This window comes from Oncorhynchus masou, chromosome 15 (assembly GCF_036934945.1).
Source record: "Oncorhynchus masou masou isolate Uvic2021 chromosome 15, UVic_Omas_1.1, whole genome shotgun sequence".
Taxonomy (NCBI): Eukaryota; Metazoa; Chordata; class Actinopteri; order Salmoniformes; family Salmonidae; genus Oncorhynchus; species Oncorhynchus masou.
Genome location: NC_088226.1, coordinates 47,200,709 through 47,212,010, shown reverse-complemented (window position 1 = coordinate 47,212,010; position 11,302 = coordinate 47,200,709). Strand labels below are relative to the sequence as shown.

The 11,302-nt window shown below is 44.0% G+C and overlaps 1 protein-coding gene across 3 annotated transcripts in view; it reads left to right on the top strand.

Moving 5' to 3' along the window:
* Window positions 1-11,038, top strand: part of plpp3 (phospholipid phosphatase 3) — a 42,419-nt gene extending 31,381 nt beyond the window's left edge. For 2 of the 3 annotated variants that reach the window (XM_064989469.1, XM_064989468.1), the window contains exons 6-7: window positions 2,085-2,261; window positions 8,522-11,038. In XM_064989469.1, the coding sequence (XP_064845541.1) occupies window positions 2,085-2,261; window positions 8,522-8,650 (306 nt within the window). In that variant the 3' untranslated portion in view covers window positions 8,651-11,038. Of the gene's footprint in view, window positions 1-2,084; window positions 2,262-8,462 lie in introns of all 3 variants that reach the window. The other variant, XM_064989470.1, reaches the window with a different exon arrangement.
* The last annotated feature ends 264 nt before the right edge of the window (window positions 11,039-11,302 follow it).

Genomic DNA, 11,302 nt, shown 5'->3' with positions numbered 1-11,302 from the left:
GGACCAGGACTGGAACTCCAGCCTCTATCTCTCTAGTACCAGGACTGGAACTCTAGCCTCTATCTCTCTAGGACCAGGACTGGAACTCTAGCCTCTATCTCTCTAGGACCAGGACTGGAACTCCAGCCTCTATCTCTCTAGGACCAGGACTGGAACTCCAGCCTCTATCTCTCTAGGACCAGGACTGGAACTCCAGCCTCTATCTCTCTAGTACCAGGACTGGAACTCTAGCCTCTATCTCTCTAGGACCAGGACTGGAACTCCAGCCTCTATCTCTCTAGGACCAGGACTGGAACTCCAGCCTCTATCTCTCTAGGACCAGGACTGGAACTCCAGCCTCTATCTCTCTAGGACTAGGACAGCCCTTGACACTGCTACAGTAGGCCTAGTAAACATCATGGCTGTGAAGGACAGACATTCCTGTCTTACCCTCTTCCTTTTGCCTGGACTCCACCTTTTCCCTCATTCCCTTCACCGTTCCCCCCCAAGACCTGCGGACAGGGGGGGACTTAGTGACTTATCTGACAATCAATTGTTAATTGAATTCTGGCTGGTCAAATAAGTGGAGGTAGTAGCTCATTCATTAGTTTGCTCATCACTGATCAGAAACATTTAGCACGTAATAATGTAATCAATTGTATTATTTTGCTCTTGACTCTTGTATCGGCTATAGTAGCCTCATACAGTATAATCTATCCACCATCTATCCACCGTCCTGTTTTATTGTAACTTGCTTCAATATGTCTCAATCATTCATTCATGTTATTACACAGCATTACATTCATGCATTTCAATAGGCGGCTATTAGAAAAACTTGGATTATATTAATATTGATATGTATGGAAAGAAATCATTGATTTTATGATGAATTATTATTCGGCTGTATGAGGCGGGGCCTCGTGCTGATAAATTATTTGTCACGCCCTGGTCGTATTATATTGTGTTTGTCTTCATTTATTTGGTCAGGCCAGGGTGTGACATGGGTTTATTGTGGTGTGTTTTGTCTTGGGGTTTTGTGGGGTGTTGGGTGTGTGGCTTAGTGGGGTTATCTAGCAAAGTCTATGGCTGTCTGGAGTGGTTCTCAATCAGAGGCAGGTGTTTATCGTTGTCTCTGATTGGGAACCATATTTAGGCAGCCATATTCTTTGAGTATTTCGTGGGTGATTGTTCCTGTCTCTGTGTTTGTTGTCACCAGATAGGCTGTATAGGTTTTCACGGTCCGTTTGTTGTTTTTGTATTGTTCGTTTTTTCTTCGTCATTAAACATGTCTCAAAGATACCACACTGCATTTTGGTCCAACTCTCCTTCACCAGACGAAAGCCGTTACATTATTATTATATTCAGGTTTGATTACAATTTTTATTTTATTATAATAACCAGTTCACGAAGCCCCTGATGATATCAGGCCTGAGGCAATTGCCTCTTCTGTCTAATGGTAAGTCTGTCACTGCCAGCGGAAGCCAGAACTCTAAACATCCCTGAGAGGAGAGAGGGAGAGAGGAATGGGAGGGTGCCTTCCTCTCCTTCCTCGAAGACAACAATAATGATGAGCTTGTCTTCCAGGAAGAGCCAGCAGCCTCCTCCATACCTTCCTCTGGGAATCCATGGCATTATGGGGGAGGAGCGGGAGTTAGGCAGGGCTGTTGTTATTGTAGGTCTGCTTATTAGGACTTGGTGAGAGTGGTTGGGTGAGAGAGGGGGTGAGGGAGACCTGGGCTTCTTAAAGACACTCATCTCAGTAATATAACACAATATATTTCACACATATTCCCTTTTACCAAGGAATTTCTCCTGATGAAATACATATCTACACATGTGCTTCATATCTGATGTATAAATATGTCTGTGTAACACTATAAATATGTCTGTGTAACACTATAAATATGTCTGTGTAACAATATAAATATGTCTGTGTAACACTATAAATATGTCTGTGTAACACTATAAATATGTCTGTGTAACACTATAAATCTGTCTGTGTAAGATCAAACACATGCTGCTCAATGTCTTTCTGTGGTCATCCACTCAAATAATAATCCCTTTCACTCTCTCTCTCTTTCTTTCTTTCTCCCTCTCTCCATCAGTTCTATCTCCAGTCCAGGTTCACGTGGAGAGGTGCCCGGTTGCTCCGCCCCCTCGTCCAGTTCACGCTGCTGATGATGGCATTCTACACCGGCCTATCACGTGTCTCCGACCACAAGCACCACCCCACAGATGTACTGGCCGGCTTTGTACAGGGTGCCCTGGTGGCCTACTGCATAGTGAGTACAGACACACACAAACACATTTTAGTTTTTGCCCTAGCACTACACACCTGATTCCACTCAGTCCCAGTTCAAAAGGCTTGATGAGTTGATTATTTAAATCAGGTGTGTAGTTCTAGAGAAAAAAACTAAACTGAACACTCCTTTGGGTCCCCAGGATCAGAACTAATAAACGCTGGCCTACTGCATGATGAGTCATTGTTAGTAATCTATTGTATTGTGAATGTAAGGGTTAGGGATAGAGGTCAGAGGTCAAGGTTAGTCTGCTGTGAGTCAGACCAGATCAGGTAATCAGAGATATTAGGGCTGAGAGAGAGAGAATGTATTGAGGCATTAAACTACTACAAGACATTCTCCAGATCTTCTCCCTACTTTTTCTCTCTCTCAACTCCACCTTTCCCCTTTCCTTGCTCTCTCTCTTTCAGTCTTTCTACCCCCTACCTCTTTCTCTCTTTCTCTCCCACTCCCTCCCTCTCGCTACCTCCCTCTACCCCCCTCTCTCCCTCTACCTCCCTCTACCTCTCTCTCTACCTCCCCCTCTCTCTACTCCTCTCTCTCTACCTCACTCTAACTCTCTTGCTACTACCTCCCTCTACCTCCCTCTCTCTCTCTACCCCTCTGTGAAAAAACAGGCTCCGAAGTGAAGAGAATCTGATTCCCTTTAATGAATAGCACATTGTCTGGAGCCAGTTCCCCAGGAGTGTGTGTGTGTGTGTGTGTGAGAGAGAGAGAGAGAGATGGAGAGCGAGAGTCCCTACAATCTGTAACCATCATAGCTTTATAAGCCGTATGTTGCCAAGGAAAACATTTGGGTGAGGGGAAAGAGAGAGAGAGAGAGAGAGATCGGGGAGATTGGACTTTGAAACAAAAATGAGGTTGTTAATTATTTGTTTGTTTTTTATTTGGCTGCTCTGGTTTTATCACCTCAGCATGACACACACACACTCCTGCCCTGCCCCTATTCAGTTCAGGAATGGAAATGGTTAGATTCATAAAGTGGGAGAGGCCATGGTGGCGCCTAGACTCAGCTACTGACATATCTCTGGCACTGCCACACACACCACTCTGGCAACCTTTACACACACACACATATTGCCAGGGCTGGGCTGGGGTACTGACAGCACCCCCTTTTCTTTTTTAGAAACTTTCTACCAGGCTGAACTTAGAGAACCTTCCCTTTCCTGCCCAAAACTCCACTAGGTAGGAGAGGTCGTGGGAGAGGTTCTGGTCCAATCAAAACTGTGTAAGCTGTTCTTATTGCCCTGTCAATCATCTGGAACAATAGAAATATTAATAAGAGAAACATCAACATATACTGAAATGAGTTCAGATAACGGGTTATTCGGCTGTCCTCATAGAACCCTTTGAAGAACTCCTTTTGCTTCCAAGTAGAACCCTTTCCACAGAAGGTTCTACATGGATCCCAAAAGTGTTCTACCTAGAACCAGAAAGGGTTCTTCTATAGGGACAGCCACAGAATCCTTTTGGAACCATTTTTTCTAAGACTGTACGAATGAGAGGACAGAGGGAGGGGCGATAGGGAAGAGGAGAGAAAGGCAGAAGGAGAAGAGGGAGGAGTTCTTAGCTCTGTGTATATGTGTATTTCATAGAGAGCTCAGCTATTCTTCAGTGCGACAGCCAAGAGACCTGCACACACACATACACACTGCTGCAGGTCGCGGCTATCGGCTTAGCTAGTTTAACGACGCTGCTGCCATCTCCAATCAGAGTTGAAACACAGAAACATCTGGGATCACTTTAGAGGGGCTGTTAAGAGAGTTGGAGGGAGGGAGGTGGAGATATGGGTGATTCTGGCAATTTAGAGGTATTTAAACCTCTCAATAAGCTACAGTGGAGAGATGAAGGTACCTGCGTGTTCTTACCACTCTCACCCACTGGCCTTTTCTGATGTCTGAATAACTTCTATAGAAGCACACAGACATGTCAGTCTACAAAACATTAGGAACACCTTCAGAACAGCCACAATTCATCTGGAACATGGACTCGACAATGTGACGAAAGCGTTCCACAAGGATGTTGGTGTCACATTCGTCATAAGGAGTAGACCAAGATGCAGCGTGGTATGTTTCCATCCTTTATTTTGGAAATGAAAACTTCAAAGAACAAAAAGAAAAAACTAAACGCTAATAATAATGCTCACTGGCAAAATCCCACAAAGCACAATGGGAAAATGGCTACCTAAATATGATCCCCAATCAGAGACAACGATAAACAGCTGTCTCTGATTGGGAACCATATCAGGCCACCATAGAAATACAATTCCCTTAGATAACCCACCGACCCAACCAACATAGAGAATAAACAGCTCTCTATGGTCAGGGCATGATAGTTGGCCCATGTTGACTCCAGTGCTTCCCACAGTTGTGTCAAGTTGTCTGGATGTCCTTTGGTTGGTGGACCATTCTTGATACACACGGGAAACCGTTGAGTGTGAAACACAGCAACGTTGCAGTTCTTGACACACTCAAACTGGTGTGCATGGCACCTACTACCATATCTCGTTCAAAGGCACTTAAATATTTTGTCTTGCCCATTCACCCTCAGAATGGGCATACACAATCCATGTCTCAAGGCTTAAAAATCCTTCTTTAACCTGTCTCCTCCCCTTCATCTATACTGATTGAAGTGTATTTAAGAAGTGACATCAATAAGAGATCATAGGTTTCACCTGGTCAGTCTACTGCATGTCCTTCAAACTCAACTCGAAGCCAGTTCCATTGCATTTTTTCATTGCTCCCCTCTAATTACATTTACATTACATTTAAGTCATTTAGCAGACGCTCTAATCAGGGACTGATTTCGACCAGGTGTGTGCAATTAATGCACTAAGGTCGATGTCCTCCTGATCTTTATTTTATCTCTCAGATATAGGAGAGACACTTCAGAATGAACTTCCTTTAGGGGGAATTATTTGTTGTTCCATGTAGTGAATCTGTTATTCAATACGTTTGTATGGGCTAATAGCAATAAGGCCAAAAATACATTTTATATATTATTGGTAGAATATAAAATCCAAAATCAAATAGCTAAATGATCCTTGGTATGACCTTCATAAAACAATTCCGTATAGCTTAGCAGAACCCCCTCCCCCGGCTTAGACAGGGCTTCGACTGATCACCAGCAGGCCCCGGACTTCGTAGGGTAAGAGTTGAATACATCTGGTTTATGTCCTGGAAAGAGCAGGTGCTCCAAATGTTTAGTATACTCAGTGTATAGAGGCTTCTCTGTTAGTGATGTTGAAGGTCTCTATATATAATCTGACAATTCCCCATACTGCTATCTCATGCGGTCTCTGAGCGAGGGGTTAGCTTTAGAAAAACACACACACACACACACACCAAGCTGTAGGAGCAAGAGGTTTGCTTTAGACACGCTATGAGCTGTGGTAGGTTCTGATGAAAGCCACAGGTTGTGTCAGGCGCTGTATTCTATAAAACACAGTGAGCTGTGCTTGTTCATTTTAGACATGCTCACTTCCTTCCTGCCATGCCACAATGTCTGACTCAGTGTCTTCGTGATTCACATGGTGTGACAGAGGACTCTAAACATGACTAGCAGACTGCCGTCAAAAATAGTATTATGACTGCAATCTCGCCTCGGCAAATGCAGACCCGTGCCAGGCTGTACGCAGTGATGGAGCAGTCTGACGAAAGGAGGGATAGAGGGACGAAACACGCCTCCATCAGTGGGGATGACTGTATCCTCTATCTATCACACTCTATACACACCAGACTTCTCCCTGACTCCCTGAGACAGTGTGCCCCCTTTAAATGTTCCACTGGCATGTTTCCAGTAGGACCATATTTAGGAGCACACATTCCCCTACTCTCCTGGTGTCTGCTGCTGAGTCTGCATTTCTCACACAATAGGCTGGAAGGTGGTGTGTGTGTGTGTGTGTATGTGTGCGCACAGGAAGCCTCTTTGCTGTGATAATGCTACGACCAGCCAGGGGTGAGAGGTCAGAGGTGGTCAGCAGGAGGACAAGGCTTGCTCTGATTGGATGACTAGGTCCTTGTGAGGACAGTGTTTTGGAATGCATCCCGTCTGAGGAAGGGTTTTGGAATGCCGCCCACATCTTTAACTGTAGTGAGCAGATATATGATACCATTCACCACTCTACTCAAAGCACTGCTACACACAGATGATACAGTGATATATGTGCATGCAAACAGCAAACAACAAGCTGCACAAGAACTCACTCCTGTAATGGTCCAGGTCACAAAGTGGCTCAGTGACTCGTGTTTGCATCTCAATGTGAAAAAAACAGTCTGCATGTTCCTCACAAAGAGGGCAACTGATGTTACTGAGCCAGATGTCTATGTGTCAGGGGAGAAGCTCCAGGTGATATCTGATTTTAAGTACCTTGGCATCATACTTGATTCCAACCTCTCTTTTAAAAAGCAGGTGAAAAGGGTAATTCAAATCACCAAATTCAACTCAGCTCAATTTCCGATTTATACGAAATTGTTTGACTTCAGAGGTATAAAAACTGTACTTTAAATCTATGATACTCCCCCACTTAACATACTGCTTGACTAGTTGGGCCCAAGCTTACTGTGCAACTTTAAAACCCATTCAGTCTGCCTACAAGCAGGCTCTCAAAGTGCTTGATAGGAAGCCCAATAGCAATCATCACTGTTACATCCTCAGAAAGCATGAGCTCCTGAGTTGGAAAAATCTTGTGCAATACACCGACGCATGTCTTGTATTCAAGATCCTAAATGGCCTGGCTCCTCCTCCAATCAGTACTTTTGTTAAACAGAAAACCCAAACATATGTCAGCAGATCCACAAGGTCTGCCATGAGAGGTGACTGTATAGTTCCCTTAAGGAAGAGCTCCTTTAGTCAATCTGCTTTCTCTGTGAGAGCTTCCCATGTCTGGAATACACTGCCGTCAGACACACATAACTGCACCACCTATCACACTTTCACAAAAAACATGAAGACAATCAGACTTGTGAACATAATCCCTTGTAGTGTATTGCTGCTTTTCATGTTGTCTGTTGTCTGTAGCTTGTGAGGTGTGGAAACACTTTGTTGCTTTTATGGATTTTATCTTGTTGCTTTTTGTGCTATGTTGCTCTGTCTGCATGCATGTCTTGCTTGTCCTATGTTGCTCTGCATGGGCTTACTGCTCATTGATTGTCTGTATTGTTATTGTAACCGGCCCTTTTACTGAAACATTGATTAATGTGCACTGTCCTTGTAAAAATACAAATAAACTCAAACACGCCACATATGAATTTACATTTGTAAGTACGAATCTACACACACGCAGGCACACACACACACACACACACACACACACACACACACACGGCCTTTTTTTCTAGTGAAGTGTCTTTGTGTGATGTTGAGCTGGTAGAGTCTATTATGGGTCTCTCTATGATGATGTCATGACTCCGTCAAAGGTCATTAGTAAAGGCTGTTAAAGGTCATGCTCTGACAGCAGGCGGTTTGGAATATGACCCCTCACCTTTATATCGGTCCCCATCAGCTGAGCCTGTTTGGGTGTGTGGGAGAAGGGAAGAAGTAAGGAGGAGAGAAAGAAGGGGAAAAGAGGAAGAGAAGAATGGAGAGAAAGAGAAGGAAGGAGGAGAGAAGGGGTCTTCAGGGCTTAAGTCGTAATATCCCGTTGCTAAGGGCTGATATATCCCGTTGCTAAGAGCCTTTTCCATAGGCCCACTTCCTGCCCAGTCTTCCCGGTTTCCTGTTTGGCCCGATGATGTCATCAGGACCTCCATATCTCTTCCTCCCTCTCGGGAGACCAAGGGTGAGGCGGATGGTGGAAAGAGTGGGGAGGAGAGGGGACTAGTCTAGTTCTCAGGGAGGAGATGGGTGAAAGAGAAGGATAGAGCGGTGACCTCAGGAAGAGACTGGCAATTCCGTTTCTCTTCCTCCCTCTGCCTCCCACGCTAGGGCACAGTGAGCTCACTACCTGAGGGGGAGTGGGAGGAAGAGGGTGGAGAGAGGGCTGAGGAAGGGAGAAACGCCTGGCTCACTGTGTTCTAGTCCTAATGATGATGATGATGATGTAGGGCTGTGGTCACTGTGAGCCATATTCAGTCATTTCCTCTGGTCAAATTCCTCACTATAGCTGCTTATTATGTGTAGGTACTTTACCTCTCTCTCCCTCCACCTCTCTCTCCCTCTACCTCTCTCTCTATCACTCTCTAGGTGTTCTATGTATCTGACCACCTCTCTCTCCCTCTATATCTCTCTCTATCACTCTCTAGGTGTTCTATGTATCTGACCTGTTCAAGCCGAGGGTGAAGCCTGCCTCACCCCCTCACTCCCCCATCAAGAAGGAGCTCCTCCCCCCTGCTGACATCATCGAGCGGAACAACCACCACAACATGGTGTGAGACAGGCCCCGCCCCTTCCCATGACCGAGGAGCCTATCACAGCACTGTTTGCCTCCCATTGGACAGTAGAATGTAGCGACCAGAGAGACTGTCGCCGTGTCTCATATCACACTCTGTTCCTTATGTAGTGCACTACTTATCACGCGCTGTGGTCCAAAGTAGTGCACTACTTATCACGCCCTGTGGTCCAAAGTAGTGCACTACTTATCATGCCCTGTGGTCCAAAGTAGTGCACTACTTATCACGTCCTGTGGTCCAAAGTAGTGCACTACTTAGGAAATAGCCTGTTATTTGAGACCTGCCCTGCAGAGACCACTCTCACTATCCAGATTCTTTAACTACTATTGTTATTACTACTATTCTGATTTGAGCCCAAGTTAGAGCAAAAAGAAGACTCAAAAGCTAAAAGACAGCAGTGCAGAGCCACTGAAACAGAACACTTTGTAACTACACAAAGGGAAAAAAGTGTAAAAAAAATAAATGAATGAGTGAATGAATGAAGCAAGGAAAGAAAGACAGTCTCTGTCTGAGGCCTTGACATAGGATAACAACTTCCTTAGTGATAGGAACGATATGACTGCAAAATTACTAGCAAACGACACATACAGTATATGAGTAACAATATAGAGCAGAATAACTTACAGCACTATAGTTGACTGTCAATTATCACTACTCGCCACCAGATGGAGCAGCTATTAGAACACTTGTTGATGATCACGTAGAGCAGGGGTGTCAAACTCTTTCCATGGAGGGCCTAGTGTCTGCTGGTTTTTGGTCTTTCCTTTCGATTAAGACCTAGACAACCAGGTGAGCGGAGTTTCTTATTAATTAGTGACTTATTAATTAATGAATCAATCAAGTACAAGGGAGGAGCGGAAACCCACAGGCACTCTGCCCTCCGTTGAATGAGTGTGACACGTGACATAGAAAGATAAAGTAAACCTGTAAATAGTTAACTTGTCCACCAGCTACTGACTACTACTAGAGAAGGAAGAGACCTGGAGAGGAACCAGACCCATACTACTCTAGCTCCTACCACCAAGTAGAAGTTTGGACTAGTCTAGTTCTCAGTTCAACAAGGCTCTTCTAGCTGCCCCTCTGGGTAACCTAACCTGGGATGATGCTTTCTGAAAGAGGGGGGTGGATGAAGCAGGGGTTCTTGAAAGAGAGATGTTAAAAGAGTAGGGATATTGATTGGTATTAGTTTGGGGGATTCGGAGGGGGAAGAGGAGGGGGAGGTAAATATCTCTCAGCCACCTGTCACCCTGTCTGGGGGCGTGGCTGTGCCATGCTGCCGCTTGATTGGCTGCGTATGTGGGGGTGTGGTCTGTCACCATGGACACATGGTTGATTGACAGCTAAACTGGCACATTATGGGATAGGGGCTCTTTCCGCTGGCAGGGAGGGGCTCTGGCCCATCCAATCACTTGTTAGCGGTATGTATGTATGTGTCCTGTGTGTCACTGTGTTGGTGCCTGCCAGTGTGTCTGCTTTTGTGTATGTGTGATGTGTATAGGTTTGTGTGTCCTGTGTATTTGTGTGTGTGTGTGTGTGTGTCTTTGATGAACCCTCCGGGTAGTGTGTGTGTAAAATGAACCCTCCTCACACACACCATTGTCTGTGCCAAGAATGTCTGCCACTATATGTGTGTGTGTGTGTGTGTCAGAGAGGGCCAGAGGTGGAGGACTGAGACCCTGTCCAGAGAACGTTAGAAAACTGTGGATTTAATATTTTTATTTTCTGCTACGATGCATCTTTAACATGTTCAGTGCTAGTCCATTCATGTCATTAACTAACTGCTCCCCATCAGTCATTTTATTTTACACTTCAGCTTACTCAGGGCAAATCTCAAATGGCATGCTATTCCCTATAGGATGCACTTCTGGCTAAAATAAGTGCACTAGATAGGGAATAGGGTGCCATTTTGGATGGAGCCTAAGACATCTTCTCTACATCACCACTTCAAAACGTTGCACATCTTTCTAATCACGTTTAGTCCGTCCTATCTTTTTGGCAAACCCTTTCCTTTTCAAATTATAAATATATAAATAATGTATAGTTCACAAAAATTAACTGTGTAAGATATTATTTCTTATGTTTAACTATTGTCCACTATGAAACGACAACCTCTGTTCTCTACCAAGTGCTGCTTAAAAAGCATTGATTTACAGATTTTTTTATTTAGTTAACTCAAATATTGTAGATTTGTGGTAGTAAGTTTTTAATCTGCATTGAAAACAAACATACAATTGTATTAAAATTCACTATTAGTATTTTTGTATTGTCTCATTTTGTACAAAATAAATATTAGCAACATTTTTGTTTCTGCTTAATGTACTTAGCTCTACTACATGTGGTTTTAAATAAAAAATCCTGTTATAAACACAACTATGTGAAGTCTAGTCTTGACTGTATGGGTTTATGTTGATGGTCTGTAGTGTCAGTTTCATGTCTGAACTGGGTCTAATGAAAATAAGGTAACATTTGAAGTGTTGTTTATGACAACTCCGTAACAGTTTCTTAAGAGCGTCCATAAGTGTCATAACACGATTCAAAACGTGGCGAAAATGTTATAAAAGCTTATGTCAACTGCAACAACTTGAGAGTCATATTTGTCAATATTTCATTACATTAGCATAGTAAGATATTGAC